This window comes from Echiichthys vipera (genome assembly GCF_963691815.1).
Source record: "Echiichthys vipera genome assembly, chromosome: 6".
Lineage (NCBI taxonomy): Eukaryota > Metazoa > Chordata > Actinopteri > Perciformes > Trachinidae > Echiichthys > Echiichthys vipera.
In genome coordinates, this window is record NC_139831.1 from 23,075,946 (window position 1) to 23,095,903 (window position 19,958).

Sequence of the window (19,958 nt, forward strand, 5' to 3'; positions counted from 1 at the left end):
TCACGTGGGTTTTGTCACGGCCCCGCCTCTTTAGGAGACTAGCGGTCCTGAGTGTATAGATTCCAAAGCTAGAAGTGAACGTGAAACACAGATTATGAAAAAAAAATTTGTCCCATAGTTACCAAACTAAATATTGTGCCCATTTTTCATAAGCCACATATCTCCCGAACATGCTGACACCAAAGCCGTTTTTCCGACACCAAATCAGTAAAAAAACCTTAACCGAGAACTGTTTCTGCCTCAGCCAGACGACAGCTAAAGTCAACTAACAAACGCCACAGCTAACTATTCTTTTAATGCTAAATATATTTGTGTAAATATCTAATGTTAGCAAAAGTAAATATAAAAATCTTATCTTAAATCTTAAAATATAACTTTCCGTCCATCCACATGACGTTCATTACACTTTCAAACAAGGCCACACCCGCTTAGGAGACAGGAAGTGTATACCATTTCATTTGACCGGTGAAAGAGCAGTGCGATCCGGACTGCTGGCCCCGGAGCTCCACGTTCAAATGTGTTTGAGCCTCCAGACTCTGATTAAGAGTCTGTTGTTCAGATATATCAGAATGGGAAGTGTATTTAGCATCTTTATGTTGTTTGTTAGCTTGTTAGCTTATAACTTGCAGTGGTTGATGGTGAAACGTCAATAAAATCTGCTATGATGTTACAGTGTCTTTTTGCTTTCTGTAAGTCCATTCTGTACTAGAAGTTTCAGGTTACTTCTTATTGGCTTTTGATTGGCTTTCACATTAGTAATGCGTCTAATCTAGCTTGTCCAGTGTACCTTTGAATCTCACATTTCAGAGAAGTGCACAGACATCTCCTCCTTCAGGAGAGTAATGTAAAAAGCACCTCTCTTGTGACAAACTTTTCACAGATACAAACCCGTATATTCAAGCCCAGACAATGAATTGAAAACGCATTTTGATTGGAGAGGGACTTTAATGTTAGGCATGTTTTCAGTGTTAATGTACATACCTGTTTGGTTTTAATTCCAGACTGACACCGCTGCGTTATGACCAGAGAGACCGCATCACACACCTTGGCGAGTTACAGTACAGCGTGGATGACGACGGCTTCCTCCGGCAGCGAGCCAATGATCTGTTCGACTACAACTCCAACGGCCTTCTGACCCGCGTCTTCAACCGAGTGACCGAGCGTGCTGTGTGGTATCGCTATGACGGGCTGGGTCGGCGCGTGGCCACCAAGAGCAGCCAGGGCGAGCAGCTGCAGTTCTTTTATGCTGATCTGTCCCGCCCCACTAGGGTCAGCCACTTGTACAACCACAGCAGCAATCTGATCACGTCGCTGTACTACGACCTGCAGGGCCACCTCATCGCCATGGAGCTGAGCAGCGGGGAGGAGTACTACGTCGCCTGTGACAGCGTGGGGACTCCGAGGGCAGTTTTCTCAAGCAAGGGGCGACTAGTCAAAGAGATCCTTTACACCCCTTATGGAGAGGTCTACCAGGACACCAGCCCCGACTTCCAGCTTGTCATCGGCTTCCACGGGGGCTTGTACGACCCTCTCACGCGGCTAGTCCATTTGGGCAGGCGGGATTATGACACACTAGCCGGTCGATGGACTTCGCCCAATCATGAACTGTGGGGGGAGCTCAGCAAGGAGCCGAAGCCGCTGAACGTGTACGCCTTCAAGAATAACTGCCCAGTTGGCAGAGTGGAGGAGGTGACGGAGTTTACTACAAGTGAGCTTCACACATGCATACACACATTCATTCAGTGACTCACAGGAGGTATTTCAGCGGCACCTACTTTCACAGACACGCACACACATACACGGGAAACATCTGCCATGAAGAGTGAGTGAATGGGGCACACAGCTCACCTGTGGTGAGCTGTGTGATAGATAGAAATGTGACAAACAGAATGTACCTGCAACAGAAAGGACAGCCATGCCTCTGATCAACTTGTTATTTTAACACAGGCTGTTGTGTTTTGTTCCCTTTGTCTGTCAAGAACATACTGTTTCCCCAGAGAGACCAAATAGAAACTCAAGCAAGGGAAAGAGATGGAATAGGAAAGCGGGAGAATGAATATAGGATGTCAGGGGGGAGTATGTCCTTCTGGTTAATGGAACATTCATTTGGCCTGTCACGAGTTCCTGCAGCAGGATTGTTTATTACACAATGTGTTTGTCAGGGAAACAACAGCCCGACCATCTCTGCCACGTATTATGCTCATATACTTGTGTGATTTCCTGTACAGGGTGTTGTTTCCATGGCCTTATGACTTTTAGTGTGCTTCACAGTATACACATTATATTCTAACTTTTTTGCTCATCACAATTTTCTCTCTTTCTTGTGTGTGTGTGTGTGTGTGTTTGTCTGTGTGTCGGTGTGTCTGTGTGTATGTGTCTGTGTCTGTGTGTGTGTGTGTGTCAAGACATTGGTAGCTGGCTGCAGCTATTTGGTTTCCAGCTTCATAATGTTGTCCCAGGCTTCCCGAAGCCTGAAGTGGGCAGAATGGAACAAACATACGAACTGATGAAGACCCAGACGAAGACACAGGACTGGGACACAAGCAAGGTGAGCTTTCTAAAAAAGACTCTCTCTAACTATTGTGTCCCTGAGATACTTGTTTGGTTTAACCCTTAGTATATTTCAAATATATCGAAAGAAATACATATAGTATATACGCTTTAGTATTTTTAGCCCTCCCTGTAAAATATTTTAATATTTTCGATGACTCCTTTGGGTTCTTATTAATAACAATGTTTTCAAGCATCAGTATGTTTGCTGGGATAATGAATCGACCAACCAATTAGTCAATAGAACATTTTAACTTTTGAATAATAGATTGTCATTAATGTCGCTTAAGTCAGCTTCTTAAATGTGAAGACTTGCCGCTGTAAAATGTAATTAATAAATTGTTTTGTTTTTTTAAATCATTGTAAATTAATATATTGAAGGATTAGACTGTTGGTCAATTAAAAAGAAAAATTATTATCAAATTTATCAATAATGAAAATGGTCGTTAGTTGGAACTCTTCAGCATGTATTACAACATGCTTAATTAATGTAAACTCACATGTAAAATAAATTAATCCTCAGTGCAATTAACTATTCCACCATTATGCACTACATGGGAAAAGATATGAAAAACAATAACTTAATTAATTCTGTTGTTTGCTTGGCTTTATTAATTTGGTTGGTTGTTTAATTTCATTTTATTTCGTGACACAATCTTCTGATCATTTCATCACAGTATGACTACAGAATAACCCCAGACCTCATAGACATGTTTTAACACAGAGATTTGGATGTCAGGAAACACACAGGTGTAAAGTTATAACAATAATTATTCCACTCCCAGGGTCCTGCTGTAGAACCATTTCATTTCAGACATTTTGACTGTCATAGTAGGAGAAGCTGTGACAGTGTGACAGCACGTACAAGACCAGGACCCTGAAACTGAAACTAAAAGGAATTCATCCATCATCTACATTATTTACAACAGTACTTTTCCCACCATGACAGGTTGAATGTCTTCTATGGAAAAGACCCATTGTGCATGTGTCCAGTAAGCTGTAAAAACTCACAAATGGAACAGAGCCATTATAAGCGTTCTTCCTGTTGTTAATCAGTTAAACTTTTTTTCCCAGGTGGTTTTGGGGATCCAGTGTGAGCTGCGGAGACAGCTGAGGAGTTTCATCTCTCTGGAGAGGTTACCTCTGGTCTCAGAGCCCGTAGGCTCAGCTTGCCACAGACCGGAGCGTCCTCCTCCCTTCGGCTCCCGGCCCTCTCTTCTTGGCCCCAGCATCCGCTTTGCCGTCTCCCACGGCCGCGTCAGTGCTGAGGTCATCGGTGTAGCCAGCGAGGACAGCCGTCGGGTGGCAGCCATTTTAAACGGCGCCGTCCACCTGAGCGGGCTGAGCTTCACCGTGCACGGCTGCGACACCCATCACTTCCTCCAGTCCCGGCAGATCGAGGACGACCTCGATCTGGGGTTAGGCGTCGGGGGGCGTGTCCTGGAGAGCGGGGTTAACGTGAGCGTGTCTCAGATGAGCGCCACGGTGAACGGCAGGACTCGACGATTCGCTGACATCACTCTCCAGCAGGGGGCGCTGTGCCTGTGCGTGCGCTACGGCAGGAACGAGGAGGAGGAGAGGGCACGGGTGAGGGAGGAGGCGAGAAAGAGAGCGGTGGACGGGGCGTGGGAGAAGGAGAGGAAGAGGGTGGATTTAGGGGATGTGGGGAGCAGGGCATGGAGCGAGGCGGAGAAGCAGCAGCTGCTATCCGGAGGACTGGTTCAGGGTTACGACGGCTACTACTCCCTGCCTATAGAGCAGCAGCCGGAGCTGTCCGACTGCCCTGCCAACATCCACTTCATGACACTAAGCGAGGTGGGTGGCAGGTAACAGACACATGTGAGCAGCCCCCCACCCCACCAAAGACTGCCTGTTTCTACTCTATTCTGATTTGTTCTACTGTTTCTATACTGTATCAACAAAAAAAAGAAGACGACAACAAAGAAGAACAAGAAGATTGGGGGAAAAAAAGATTTCCAAATGCCTTTAATTGTGACAAATGATGGTATTTTATTATTATCGTCCAGTTCTCCAATTTCTAAAAGTGGCACAAGCAGTGTGGTTTGGCTGTGGCTTTGCTTTTTGTATCCTGACTGACTGACTGGCTGACTTATCGACCGACGGACTCACCGACCGACAGACTGACTGTCTGTCATTTGCTGTTTCAACACTGTTCATCATTTTGGACTCAGATTCACTGAACTGTAGAGAGAAAGACTTTTTAGGATTGCCAGTGAATGATCCTCTTCATGACTCAAAAATCAAGAGCTCTCCGGTTGCCATTTGAGTTCCTACATGGTTTACCTCGGATATACTATCGTTTACATATTGTGTAAGAGAGGCCTTGTCAACTCTGACACTCCCCCTTTAGAGAAGGAAACCTCTCCTGGTTTTCCGCCTCTGGTGTGCTCCAACAGTAGTTTGTATGCGTGTGTATACTAAAATCAAGAATGTACATAGCCAGTGCTTTCACACTGAAAAAAAGTGCTCAACTGGAAATTCTGTTGTTCATAAGTAAGTGTCAGTATTGTTAATCAATAGAAAAACAGTTACATTTTTGCAAAGAATTATACATGGCTATAGTAAATATTCTCGCTGAAAAATCTGAATTTATTGGGTTACGATGCTGATTAAAGTTATTATGTGTGAATTACCAGATTGCTCCCTGGGATTTCATCGGCATTGTTGCTTATTATTTCTGTGTGTGTGTGTGTGTGTGTGTAAAGAGGTTGTACTCGATATTCAGAACATTTATATAGCAGCAAACACGTATTTGCTATATGAAGACGACGTAATGGTGTCCTTTCCAGAGAGTGAAGTCTCTTATTCTCTCTCTCTCTCTCTCTCTCTCTCTCTCTCTCTCTCTCTCTCTCTCTCTCTCTCTCTCTCTCTCTCTCTCTCTCTCTCTCTCTCTCTCTCTCTCTCTCTCTCTCTCTTTTCTGGCGTCTTCTCTGTCCCTACGCCTTCCCTCCACACATTTGTTGTGGTCGCTTTGTTCTTGTTTCTGGGAGTTTGTAACTTTCAAATCCGTGCTGTCGTTATCACCCATCATTATGGCTCAAACCGAGATATGCATGAGAAACCTGCATCTGTCAGAAGGAGAAGAAGAAGTAAAAACGAGAGAGAGGAAGAAAAGCACAGAGGAAGGGAAAAAGAAAATGTGACAGCTGAGGCTCAGCGAGTGGGTGGTGAGTGCAGAAGGGGCAGGACCTGGAGTTGGCTGTGCTGTTCTCTACAGCTTGTCTCCTCTCATTAGGAAATGCCAATCAGACTACATGTGAACCACTTCCAAGCCTCTTCCCCACCCAAAAAAAAAGTTATAAAGAAAGTAGAGAAGTTTGTTTTTCTCTATTTTTTTTTTTTTTTAATCTACCACTAATCCACCTCCCCGTCCGTCTGCCTGCATATCCCCCACTCGTCTCCCTCCCACCGTCACTCCACCATCTGCCCGCCATTAATTGTTTGTGTTTCTCTCCTGGGCCGCGGATGACAAAGCCGCACAATGCATATGTTCTGACTGCGAGCAGGTGATATACGTTCCTGACTAGCACTTTGCGGATCTGCTGCGATGCACCTTCTCTCCTAAACCATATGCTCTGCTAGATACTGTCCAACCTCATCTCATCGGTGAAAAGATGGAGGGTCCGGTTGCTAGGAGACCACTGCACTGAAGAATTGTCTGGGCTGAATGGATGCTCTCTCTTTTTTCCCTCTCTCTCTATCTCTCCTCTCTCTTTCTTTCTCCTTTTCTCTCATTTTTGTCCCATAAAGAGCCAGCAATGTCAATCAGATGAATGACAGACCCCCCCTACCCCCCACTCTCTCCACAGAAATCAGTATTTCAATATGTCAAATTTAATTTTTACTCCACATTATGTCAGACGCAGGCTCGGGTGTGTATGGCTGTGTTTGCGTGACCTAATTTAAAAGAGTTTATTTCAACCAATATCATTTATTTTCTTTGCCATCCACATAGCTGAATTGCATTAAGAGAACAGAGCACAATATTTGTTGTCAACTTATGTATGCAGTGATGGATATTAATGTTTCAGCAGTTGAATATTTTACATCACGTCCCTGAAAGTTATGAGGCACTCTCATTGCATGCAGAAGAATAGAAAAAAATAAGATGCTGGAAGGATAGTGAGAGCTGAGTCACAGCTAGAACCTAAATGACTTTGTTTCACAAACAGGAACTGGTTTTTGGAAAAAAAATCACATTTACTTCACACAAAATGCAACAGAAAGGCATCATGCAAAGACAGTTTTTTTTGTTTATAATTAGGTCAATAGTGAGCTCTGGGTTTACCCCTAACCAAGAGCTTGCCGCACCTCCTTCTTGTTCCTGTGTTTCTGTCCCTGAGCACCATGAGGTGGCCGCTGCTGGAGGTAAGCGTCAGGGCCGCTGTGTGTCGGTGACAGGCTATTACTGGGCGTCTGTGCCTCTGTGTGTGTTAGTGCTCGTCTCTGAGCTGTGACAGGGTAGAGCAGAGGCATGGCAATTCCTTGTCCGGGCTTCTGGAAAGCTGCTATCAAGTTCCTGATTTGCCGGAAATATCGTTTCTGCACACCAGGAGTGGTCTGAAACACAAGAGAAAAAAAGGCAGAGGAGAATTCAGCTGCTCCATCTCCATCTGCACTTCAAAGCCCACGGGGGAAATGAAGACAAGACGGAGACCGGCTTGAAATGAGCTCTTACAGATTCACCTTATAAAAGACATCAGATGTGCTGAGAGTATGAGAGTAGACGCAGAGCATTTTGGACATGGAATTGTGTCAATATATTTTCATATATCTGGTCCACTGATCCACATTGAACGTGCATGTAAGGCAATAAAAGTATGGCTGGGTGATATGGCCAAAATCTTAAATCCCAATATAGGTCACTTCACAGTATATCTCGATAACAATATATCACGATATATGATGTTCTCTGGTAATTCAATAAATGGTCAATATGAAATAACCACATGGTAAACCCTTTTACTGTAGTCCTATGAATTGAATACTGGCCAAATGTATTGTATTTTCTTATTTTTTTAAGAACTTTAGTGCAAAGTGAACATAATGTGCACAGATCAGAACGTAAATTAGGTGGAAAAATATGTTTGATAGAGGTTTTTATGTCATTTTTATGATATATATATATATAGTCATTTCTCCCAGCCAATAATTAACGTGATGCAAAAGAAATTCAATCTCTAATTGCTGTAAAAACTATTGTAGAAGGACGGAAGGTATACTCAAGGGGTTTAAAAACTAAATTAGGAAGGAAGCATTCACTCCCCTGAGCTTTTTTTAATTTTTTTATTAGTCAACAAAAGCATCATGTGACATCTAAGATGTTTTAACAGCATCTCATCACCTTTACTTGAGACTGAATAAAAATGTAAGTAACATCATTTATAGAAATAAAATGAAAATAAAACAAGTTTGTTAGAATTCATCTCGCAGTGCCACAAAGGTTTTCATTTGGCTTCAGTGAAATGAGTTTTGCATTGCAATGGTAACCTTTATCATTTTTTTTACAATACAGCTGCCAATTTAATATATCTAAACTATGGAGTACTCAACCTTACAGTGTATTATAATTTTTTCAAGTGAGGACTTTAAAAAAAAAAAGCATTATTTATTTTGACTCAGTGTAATCAATCATTGTGGAGAAACGGTGAAAATGTCCTCTTCTTTTGAAATAATTCAATCAAACATAGAGGATCCCTTCCCACAGCAAAGCACTTTGGATGTTTCAGTCTCCGGCCACAAGTGTTACCTCTGTTTTTCCCCTGAATCTTTCATTAAAGTGATTGATATTGCACATGAATAATGTAAACTGTTGGCTTGGTGCTGTCAGTAAAAATGAGCCAGGGTAAAATGTAGTTACAACAGCATCTAGCTTTAGTTGTCAGTGAGAGACACAGCCTTCAGATGTCTCTATGTGTTCGCATCTCTGGGTGTTTGCCAACCCTCAGTGCTCAATTACATATCCCATCAGAAATGCTGTCAAATGCAATTCTACGTCTCCCATCTCTGGAGTATGCTGATGCTGTGGCGTCTTACATTTGTGGTGGTAGTGGAGGAAGGGAGGGGTTTGAGGGGGGGGGGGGTATAACAGTAGGGGGAAAAGAACCCATTTCTCAGTGCTGTCACTCCAGAAAAAAAAAAAACATGTTTGCCTGAAATTCGCAGCTTGCTGAATTAGGCTGGCACCGAAACACCCTCCAGTACGAATAAACACAAACCAAAGCAAGGCGGATGTGCAGCTGATTTGATGCTCTTGTAAAGGTTTAGGGTGCGGAGAGAGTCGGCACAGAACCAGAGCAGGAAATAAATAATCAAATTGTCTCACTTCTGCAGCCCATGAGCCTAAGTCGTCCTTGTGGAGTCTGTACGTGTAGACGTATCCGTTGGACCTGCAAACACACACACACACACACACACACACACACACACACACATCTTTGACCCTGGCATCTTTCAGTTTAATGAAATCCCCCTACTGTTATTATTATAATCATTATTGCTCCTCTGACACTCACTTCGCACTAAATAATAGGCCACCATATTTTCTGTTTCAGTTAATACTTCAGTTTACGCCTTTGTGCTTTTATTTTCTTGACTGTGAGGGGATCAATAATCTCTAAAATAGGATAATGTGTTTACCGAAGCCTGGGTAAAGAATCAGAGATATTCCACAATGTGTTGGTACTCACAGAACACACAGGCAGTAGACGCCCGGCACAGAGTCACTGTTGCGAACGAGGTAGCACCCATCACGCCCGTCCTGGGCCAGTCGCCTCTCCCCCTCATCTTTGCCGATGGGTCCATGGTAGACCGGCAGGTTCTCCATCACAGCTCCACTCCAGATCTAATATTTGTTCTACTCCCAAGTGCCAACTCTCTTCTCTTCTCTCTTTCTCGCCTTCAACTTTAACTTCAGGCAAGCCTTTTGGTCTTCAATGCGTATCCACAAGACTAGGAACACAGGTAAGGCAGCTGCCCAGCCTCTCAGTTAGGAAGCCTAAGCTTTGGCAATCCAGCTTTCTGATTTCCCAGACACAGACTGAGATCAGCTCTCTCTAACCTCCTAACCTTTATGGGTTCTTGCTCAGCCTTCCTCTTTGACTACAAGACACACTCGTGCACACACGCGTGCACACATAAAATGTGGGTTTGTGTAGCTTATCTCTCAGGAAATGATTGTATTTTTCAACAGGAAAGAACTTCAAAGATTCTAACTGAATATTTTCACAACAATAGAAAGCACAAGAGAGGCATTTTTTTTTAAAGCAATATCACTCTTTTCACACAGGAAAACGTATATTGTGCTTATGCAGTGAGTTCTTCTGTTTCCAGCTCAATTATCTGGAGGCTGCGCTTTGTTATCTTATTAACAGAAGTTTGCCTACACTGTCTGTTTCCACCACAGTTTCCATGAACAGTGATGTGAGGCTTACCACGCAATATTTAGCAGTGGATCAAGTGTTCAGATCCTTCACCTACAGTATGTAGTACTAATACATCAATGTCAAATACTCCATTACAAGTAAAAATCAATAACTACTTAAGTAAAATAAGTATCATCAGCTAAATTAACTTATAATATGAAAAGTAAAAGTACTCATTCTGCAGTGAAGGGTCCCCAGTGACTGATAAAAATATTCTAAATGACAATATTAGATTGTTAACACTGATGCATCAGTGTGCAAGCAGCATTGTAGGTAGTCAACTAGTTAGTTTAGACTATTATTATTATTTTTTATTTTTTTTTGTTGTTGTTTTACTTTTTTTCTAATCTTTGCTTTTTGTGAAATATTGGATATTTTACCATCTCTGGTCCTCAAAATGTTCCATCTGAGAAGTTTCGGTGAGGGACAGTCTTAGACACAGAGCCGAACGAAGACCCTAGCTATGGATGCAGTTCTGATCATAGACTCTGGAGGACCATTTTAAATCCATAATTTGTGTAAAATCATTGATTTCTTTAGTAAGTAGCCGTGTAATAAGTCAGCCTGTTGGGGTTTAATTCGCAGTAATGGCCTGCTCGTTCTACATTGTCCCGTACATAATGTGTTTTTTGATTTACAATCTTAATCTGGAAAATAACTAATCACTTTACTGCAGCTGTCACATAGATGTAGTGGGATAAAAAAGTAAAATTTTTCCCTCTATGATGTAATGGAGTAGAAGCTCTCAAAGGTGTACTGTACAGCTTGAGTAAAAGCATTAAGTTACTTTCCACAACTGACAAAGATTGATAAAATATCAATTCTTCTTATATGTTGACTTAAACTTAATAATAAAATACAAATTGAGGCCCACTCATATTGTTAAATGTCCACATGCTAAACTTAAAGTATATTTCAGAATGAGATGTTTTATAGCAGGCTAGTAAAAAGCTGCTTTCCTGCTGTTTAAAAGAATCCCCCATAGTTCTCAGTTCCCATGTTTCTCATCACACGTCTACACTGTATAACAAATGTTGTCAGTCACATGTCACTGATCTTTCTTCTTCCAGACAGGTGTCAAGGACATTCACACCTGCTCTGAAGAACAGTGAGGTATTAACTAACGAAGCTATATGAGTGAACATACTGTGGCGCCGCGACAAACTCATTCTGCAATCTGTCCTGTCAGTCGGAAAGTTCTGTTGTGTCAAATTAAAGATGGTGATTAAAATATTGAATGTTTGCAGCCGTTCTCATTTCACCAAGAGGATAGCACAGCATCTGGTATTAAAAATGCACGAGCCATACTGAGATACGGCCGAGAAGATTATTCTACTGTTATTTACACCATGGTCAAGACTATGTTAGTCCTTCAAATCACCAGAAGCCCCTTCAAAGAACCCTTCAGACAGGCAAATGACTGTACCATTCAGTACATTCTTTGAGCTGATAGCTCTCTGTAAATGCAGCATTTGTTGAAGGTTTCTGTTTTTATACATTCAGAAGCGTATCCTACATGAGTCATCAGTCTGTGTCAGAGCCATCTTTCCCTCGGCTCAGAAAGATCATGAGCGGTGGGACTTTGGGGCTCTGTCTGGGTAAGCAGTCAATGACATGTCATACGCTCCTTTTACAGCACTTTAGCACCATCCAGTGGAAGACTTTGCAAGAATAATAAGGGATGATGTACTGCAAGGATGGATGGAAGACTGGACGTCTTTTCTTTGCATTTAGGTGCCATATTCATCTTTAAAAACATCCAGGCTAACTTAGATATAGGAAATATCAAAAATGCCTCACTGTTAAGCCATGAACAAAAAACATTTCTAGCATTATCCACCCAAGATTCGTGTGTGTAATAATCCCTCCCTAATCTTCACCCACATGCAATAACAAAATGAAACCGCACTCCCTTGGCTCTCAGCTCACTGAAAGGCAGGCAAGGGTCAATGCAGAATGCAGTGGATCTATACTGGACACAAATAGTAGAGATACATCGTTGATTAGCTGGCAACTCTCAACCAACTCAACTGGCTGCACTGGAATGCATCATATGGACATTATTATGAGATTATGATATCTGGACTTGCTATGTCTGGAATCCATGTGAGGCATTTCGGGAGGGGAGACTGAATGTCCATCTGCCAAGCCGACAGTAATCGCAGCACTCATTCCCAGGTGGACAAGGCTCTGGGGTCACAGCTGTTGGAGGGTGAGATTGGGAAAAGGAAAGTAAAAATCATACATGAACATCAGTATCACAAAATCTGAGGATATTTTGCAGAATTCAAATCAAACAAAGAAGGGGCCTTTTTAGGGAAATATTGTTCACTTTATTTCTTATTCAGTTTTATGAAATGCAGTAATGTTCATTTTCCTAAACTGTCTTTACAGAATAATTCATTAAGACAAATGTTATACGTTACATGATTACATGATTACATAATATTTTGGTTCCAAAATTAGCAGTAAAAGTAGAGTTGTTATAATTGGTTAATAATTATTTTTGATATAGTACATCTTTATCTCATGAATGTTTGGGCCTGTTCTGCCCTACAAAAACAAAGTTACCATATAAAAATGTTTTACCATTTTGATGCCATACTACAATTTCAGAGAAAACATCAGTTTGCAAAACTTAAGGACAAGGAGAGCTAACCACAGCTAGCCTTAGGTAAAGCTACAGTTTGTTGAAAAAAGTCATAAAAAAGTCATGGTTTATAATGTTTAAAAAATGTCATAGTAGCCTATAGTATGTCAAAAAAAGCCAAAAAAGTCATAGTATTGTATATGAAGTCAAAGTACAGTATGTCGAAAAAATTTTAAAAAAAGTTAAGAAAAAAGTTATATTTACTCTTTCTTACTGTAGGACTACCTATTTTCCTGTGAAAAGTCTATTGTGATTCTATTGTTATCATCCCATATAAATGAGGCAGACACTAAATCCAACCATGATGAAGAAACAAAAAACTAGCCTGAACTAGCCCTTCTGAAGTACTACCAGAATAGCTTAGCTTAGCAGAGTAGCAGTAACTGCTGCAACTGACTCTAACTCTTTTTCCTGCACCCTTAAACCTACAATAATTGATTATTTTTTAAGTCACATGTGGGAATTTTGTGACCACAACACTGACATAACATCATCTTTTAAATTTGATAAGCCAAACTTGTTAGCAAACCGCTGCATATTTACACACCAAATAGTATTGGAGCAACATTATCATTCATATGGAGTTGTGTAGCCACCTGACAAATGTAAGTCCAATATTGACTCTTTTTTCAGTTCTGTTTTGGTCCCCACTAACCCCTGAGGGAAATATCTGCCTGTTTAGTTGCCAAATGCTCCAATATGTCCACCTGCTAACTGTGTCTGTCTGCCGTAATGTTACAGTGGATTCTTGGAGCTTTTTCACTGCTGCAGCATTAAAGACATGAAATATATAATTACGTTTGTTACACAGTTTGACTTAAGGGCCTCAAAACTTTAAACCCTTTTTCTCTCAGCGTAATCTTGAGCTGTACTCGAAATACTGAAAAAGCGGGTTGACATTGCCTCCACACTGCTCTCGCCTAAATAAGGGAAATACTGACATTTACTGATCACGGACACATGCTATCACGACAAACAGAGAAACTCGGCTAACAACAGAGAGAGAGAGAGAGAGAGAGAGAGAGAGGACAGGACACCATTACGTCGTCTTCATATAGCAAATACGTGTTTGCTGTTATATAAATGTTCTGAATATCGAGTACAACCTCTTTAATTATTTTTGACGTCTCTGTAAGGCAGCATTGAGCTCTGCTGGAATTTGCCTCAGTCAGTTATGATAACAGCTCCCTCTCACACATCCGCACTTATTGGAGTACAGCAGACGTATGAGGTTGGCATCACTCCTTGGGGTGTGAAGCCAGTGGAGGGAAGGGAAAGTCACCCCTCCGGGGGCTGGTTAGGCAGAACCATAGGGCTCCACAATCGCCAGGTCTTTCAGGTCACTGAGTTTTCGAGAGAAGGAGCTCAGCCTGGTGCTGAAAGAGCCCCTCTTCTGGCTGTGGTCTTCCCCACGGGCCTTCAGACAAGCACACAGGTCCTTGCAGAGTCCCCCGAGACGACCCCGGAAATGGTTTCCGATGAAGCAGTAGAGCACAGGGTTGATGGCTGAGTTAGAGAAGCCCAAGCAGAGGGTCAGAGGGGTGAGGTTGTGGATGGTCCAGTTTACCCCGCAGCTGTCCAACCAGCCCTTGCTTTTCAGCACGTCCAAGAAGGTCACGCAGTGGAAGGGGCACCAGCAGATGAAGAAGGCCAGGACCACAGAAGCTACTGTCCACAACACCCGCTCCATCCCCCTGCCCTCCGAGCTCCAGCGGGGGGTCGGCGGTCCCTCTGGTTTACTGCAGCTCTCTTTGGGCTTCAGTGATTTAAAAAAGGGCACGCTAGGGGGATGCAAAAGATGCTGCGTTCTTACCGGCCGTGTATCAGCCACCAAATGTCTACCAATAGCCCAGTAACAACAAGAGATGACCAACAGCGGCAGCAAGAAAGCCAGAGTAATCTTCATCCACGCCAGGGTTAGATACCAGGTAAGATCAGGATACTTAATCACACAGGCATCAACGCCAAGTTCCTTCATGTAGTAAGTGTCCCTCAGATAGAGGGTGGGGGCCGAGCAAGCACATGCCAGAACCCACACTAGGATGCATGTGAGCCGGGCACGTTTGGGGTATCGTGCACTCTGGGAGCGGAGCGGACGCACGATGGCCAGGTAACGGTCCATGCTCATGCATGTGATGAAGAAGATAGACGCGTAGAGGTTGAGGTGGAGGAGAGCTCCGCAGACTTTGCAGGCAATCTGGCCAAACGTCCAACTGTAGCCCTTGGAGTAGTAGACGGCCCACAGCGGGAGAGACAGCAGGAAGAGCAGGTCAGACACACACAGGTTCAGCATGAAAGTGTTAGCTACAGTTCTCCTGGAGGCACTGGCATGGGCCAGCACCCACACTGCCAGGGTGTTGCCTATAGTTCCCAGCACGCAGATAATGCTGTAGATGGCAGGGATGACTGTGGTCATCGGGACAGGAGGCCAGTCTTTGCAGAGAGGAGCAGGGGGGGTCTGAGAGTTGTTCAGATAGACCTCTGTCGTTGAATAGGGGGAGGACGTGGAGTTGAAAAGGGAGAACTCATTTGGGATCGCCATCATGGAAATGTGTACCCTTAAGTCACACAATTTCACTTCCCCCCTTTCAGTTTTCCAAGGTCAGCTAGAAATAAAACAAAACAGAGGGCATTCAAATTTCAGCATGCCTTTTATGGACACAGTAACGTTCAGTAATCTTTATTGGCTGCAGTGTTTATTAGCCGTCTTACTTGATAACTTATCACAGCATAAATACATTATACCATTCTTGAATATGGGCAGTAATGAAATACATGAAGTAGTTGGACGTGGTTGGAAAATGTTGCTGCTTAATGAGCTCCTTCTAAACATCTAGTCTGTATTTTGACTTTTTGACATTCATGAAAGAGTTCAAACGTTTACAGGAATCCTAAAAGTCACTCAAACTGATCCTATTACGGTCCGGTGCACCAGGGGAATGCATTATTAATAACAGAAATAACAACAAAAAGTTTAAAGCAGGCAATCGGTGAGATATCGGAAACTTTTTTCAATAAGAGAAGTAACTGGTAATTCTGTTGAGATAGCTGAGTGAGGTAAATAAACCTGAATATGTATTATCACATCACATTTAAATTGAGATACTATCAAATCAAACCAGACTATGTTTTTCCATGTATTTAAAGAATTCATGTTACCTGAGTGATTGGGCATCCAGTCCAAGCAGTCCAGCAGTTTTCAATGCTTCCTCGACACCTTTAAGAAAAATCTGCACAGCTGAGTCTTCCCGCAACAGATCATGCCTCTGGTTTTGTGTGCGTTTGTCTGTCTGTATATGTGTATGTGTGTGTGTGTGTGTGTGTGTGTGTGTGTTTGTGCTGAGAAAACAGATTGGAGTCTCTGAGAAACCAGATGAGGTTGGGGGTCTTATAGCCCCCAAGAGCCTCTTTATGATTGCACAACAGGGAAGTTGCTTACACGTCACACCTCCATCATTACCAAGGGGCTGGACTGTAGCTGGACACAAGCAAGCCTACAGAAAGAATAAGAGAAACATGCTATCTCTCTCTCTCTCTCTCTCTCTCTCTCTCTCTCTCTCTCTCTCTCTCTCTCTCTCTCTCTCTCTTGCGCTGTCTCTCTCTCTCTCTGTATCTACTAAACATGGCCAAAACTAAGAAAATCAAGTCAAGATGTGTGTTTGAGTAATACTGTAGCTGTGTGTTCAGTGACTGCGGAAAACACAACCTTGTCCGTGTCATACCTGACCGTAATTAACAGGACACCAGTGTGTCAAACTTAAAGCCCTCACTGTCTCCCCGGGGCCTCTGACCCAAGGAACGGAGGCTGTGTGTTAAAGCAGAGCCTCGCACTTTGTGTCATATTCATCCTGCCAGCGGTCAGATAAGCCATGGGAAATATTTACTCAGTCTCAGCGGAAGTCAAGCCAGCCACTGGGGCAGAGGGAGAGAGGGGAGGCACTGTGTGGAAGATGAATGAGGAGGAGGATGAGCAGATACTGCAGGGAGTGAGCAAGGAGATGAGAAGGAAAGAGGAGGAAAAGAAGGAGAGAAAGCGGAGATTCCCTCCAGTGGTTTTTCATTAAAGCCTCCGGTGAAAGTTAATGAGGGATGCTCGCAAAGCTCTGAGACTGATTACATCACAGCTCCTTTGATCAAGAGTGTGAGCGTGCATCTCTCCATGTGTGTGTGTGCACGTGCATTTACACATGCACGCGCGTGTCTATGCTTCAATACTTGTGCATTTGGATGTACTCAATCTCAGCCTGGCATGCACGCATCGACGCAATGCACTCGCCTCTGTTTACATGCGTGTTGTGATGTGTGTGTGCCCTCTGCTCCATTGAGTATCTATCAGGACGTGACATGTTCTAATAGCCGTGGGAAAGCTGACGGTGAGGATGACGGATGAAGGCAAGACAGAAAGCAACAGATTTTGAAGGCCACAAATGAAGAGCTCCATTGTTGCCATCCTGCAAGGATATGAGATATTGGGTATTTGCTGTATTGAACGGAATTGTTGAATTGAGATGAGTTAGGCTTTCCAAAAAGGAAACTTCATAAAGCAGTGTTCTTCCACTGGCACGCTGAGTATGCACAGTTGTTCTCACACACACACACACACACACACACACACACACACACACACACACACACACACACACACACACACACACACACACACACACACACACACACACACACACAGAGAGAAGCCAAGGGCCCTTAGTCATGACATACAGCAAGTAAAAACAGAAAGTTATGGTGTCATACTGGCCAACAAAAATAGAAGATAGAAAAAAAAGGAACTATTTCTCTGCCTCCCCACAATTCTTCTTTAATCCAGCAGAGTGGAAAGTAAATAAATTCACTCAAGTACTGCACTGTAATTTTGTGAATTTGTACAATTTTCTCTGGGAAACATTGCACTTTTTGCTCATTATAGTTATCTTGCACATAAACATTCTATATACAAAACATGATCAGTTTTTATAAAACCTATAGTTGTTATGACATCACAACCGCACGGCTCGTTTCTGAATACAGGCTGTGTGCATTTCTCTGTGGATTGAGACATTTTCATAATTTCACAGTATTTATTTAGCACCTGAACCTGCTTTTTAACAAAAATACGACAACATGAAAATCTCCCTTTTTACCATATGGGACCATTAAATTCACCCAAAAGGCTACTTAGGTTTATGACAAAATACTTTGAAAACGTATTAAATTCAGCTAAAAACCTCAGCTCTACTGGCTATTTAGCAAATGTTAGCATGCTAACGAGATAAGCTAAGATAGGACATAAACATTACCTACTGTATAGTACTGTACTCAACATCAGCATGTTAGCATTGTCAATGTGAGCCTGCTAGCACGCTGGTGTTAGCATGAAGCACAGAGCTACTAGCATGCTTGAGTATTTCACGTGTTATATATGCTACTTGCTTAAGTAAAGGAGTTCACTACTTCTTCCACCACTGCTACAGGTATATAACCCTTGATACAGTGACAGACATTCAAATGAAGATGTCATCAATATTAAGTCAATGTAACTTTCACTTGTGTTATCTCACAGCGGCTCCTGTTCACTATCCTTCGACCTTTTGTCAAGATTCGGAGGGTCAGCCTCGCTTTATCCTATCTTCAGAGAATCAATGCGGTTGACTCCTAGTGTGCATTCCGATAGTGTTTCAGTTTTCATTGCCTTCCTGGGGGGTCATCCCTATGTTTCCCTTTTTTACCCCAAAAGGGTCCTATGTTCCCCGGTCGCATAAGTCTCTGCCTTCGCTGATTTAATTAAGCATTTTGTTGGGCTAAAGGGTTACGGTTAGGGTAAGGGTGAGGGGCAGGGTTGGGGAGTAGTGTTAGGGTCTACATAGGCCTATTTGATGGGGAATTCTGCACTGATTGTGGAAAAAATAACAGACCAGGGAAGATAGGACCCTTTCTGTGAAGAACATCGGACACATACCAGTCACATACAAAGCAGGGAACACAGGACACGGGGAACATAGGTATGCTCCCCCTTCATGGCATGTAGAAAAATATTATTGTTATTCCTGCCACTAAATTCAAAATCTGGCTGCTCCCTCTTTGGGTGTTAGATACACGAATTGAGGCGGAATGATTAAGAGTCTGGACATGTGTGGGAGTGTGTGCGTGTGTGTGTGTGTGTGTGTGTGTGTGTGTGTGTGTGTGTGTGGGGGGGGGGGGGTTGTTTGTCTGATGATCCAAGAGGCAGTGTCCGTACAGGCAGGAGATAAGGAGAGCAATCGAGCAGAGAGCATTAAACCTCGACTTACATCACAGCGTTTACTGGACATCAATCTCCCAACCAATTATTTTTTCAACTTTTTCCTTTAAAAGAAATGACATTCTGCAGTAGTTTGTAAAAAGTTTCTTTTTTTTTTCGTTCTGCTCTGCTCTCATTAACAAGATCTAGGCTTATGATTATTATATCGGTGGATGTTGCTGCAACTAAAAGTTATGCAGCTTTATACAACAGTTTATCAACTACATCAGTAGTCTGCAAAACCGCAAATGATTACTTGGTAAGTATATGTGCATTATGTGCACACACGTTGTTTCGAATGCATGCATGTAGACTTCATCTACATGAATGAAAAAAGAGAGGATCTTGTGCACATGCTCATGTCAACATATACTGTATTCACAAACACCATTAAATTGCTTACATAAGTGCAATGTTTATATTTTTTGCTGATAAATGTGCTATGTGTTTATTTGATGATGGGGGTCTCCCTCACTGGCCGGATCCTGGGAAGATAACCACCACAGACCATAGCGGTTGCTAAGTCGTGTGTGGAAAATCGGGCTCTTGTGGGTGAAAGGTGAGAGGTCAGGGTTGTGAGCCCTGCTTCCTCTCTGCTGGTCAAGACAAATCTGAGAGAGCTCTGGACTACATGACAGAGTCCAGTCTAACATTTGTTCTCAGAACATAATCATATCTGCGGCTTGTGTGGGATGCTGTAATGGAGGGGGGCCTCATATGGATAGGGGACCTATGAGAGAGGTGAGCTGAGGCTTAAAGTCACATCTTGCCTCTTACACGGGCCCCTGTGCTTATAGCAACAAGATGTCTGGGAGAGAAGAAATTATGGCACAGATTTCCAGCCTTCCCACTCTCTCTGTTCTATTTTTATCTGAGTCAACGTGTTCCATGTGTTTTTATTAATGCTGTTGGTGGACAATAAATCCAGGACACATAATTGTTTCTTTTTTATCAGAACATTTAGCAGTGCTTGTATATATATATATATATATATATATATATATATATATAGAAAAACACAGCACAGTCACACGAGCCC

At 42.7% G+C, this 19,958-nt stretch overlaps 3 protein-coding genes across 3 annotated transcripts in view; 1 reads left to right on the forward strand and 2 right to left on the reverse strand.

Moving 5' to 3' along the window:
- Positions 1 to 4,380, forward strand: part of tenm1 (teneurin transmembrane protein 1) — a gene marked incomplete at both ends in the record, with an annotated part of 163,404 nt that extends 159,024 nt beyond the window's left edge. The window contains 3 exons of the mRNA XM_083914792.1: positions 1,002 to 1,708; positions 2,406 to 2,548; positions 3,625 to 4,380. Coding sequence (XP_083770918.1) covers positions 1,002 to 1,708; positions 2,406 to 2,548; positions 3,625 to 4,380 — 1,606 coding nt within the window. The remainder of the gene's footprint in view (positions 1 to 1,001; positions 1,709 to 2,405; positions 2,549 to 3,624) is intronic.
- A 2,205-nt stretch (positions 4,381 to 6,585) lies between these two features.
- Positions 6,586 to 9,536, reverse strand: sh2d1aa (SH2 domain containing 1A duplicate a). Its single transcript, XM_083915522.1, has 3 exons — positions 9,261 to 9,536; positions 8,897 to 8,960; positions 6,586 to 7,131 (listed from the first exon to the last, which is right to left on the reverse strand). The coding sequence occupies exons 1-3, from the start codon at positions 9,395 to 9,397 to the stop codon at positions 6,862 to 6,864; spliced, it is 471 nt and encodes a 156-aa protein (XP_083771648.1). The 5' UTR covers positions 9,398 to 9,536; the 3' UTR covers positions 6,586 to 6,861.
- A 2,932-nt stretch (positions 9,537 to 12,468) lies between these two features.
- On the reverse strand, positions 12,469 to 15,942 carry LOC310947856 (type-2 angiotensin II receptor-like). The gene is made up of 2 exons (XM_083914827.1): positions 15,805 to 15,942; positions 12,469 to 15,251 (listed from the first exon to the last, which is right to left on the reverse strand). The coding sequence occupies exon 2, from the start codon at positions 15,188 to 15,190 to the stop codon at positions 13,943 to 13,945; it is 1,248 nt and encodes a 415-aa protein (XP_083770953.1). The 5' UTR covers positions 15,191 to 15,251; positions 15,805 to 15,942; the 3' UTR covers positions 12,469 to 13,942.
- Between the last annotated feature and the right edge of the window lie 4,016 nt (positions 15,943 to 19,958).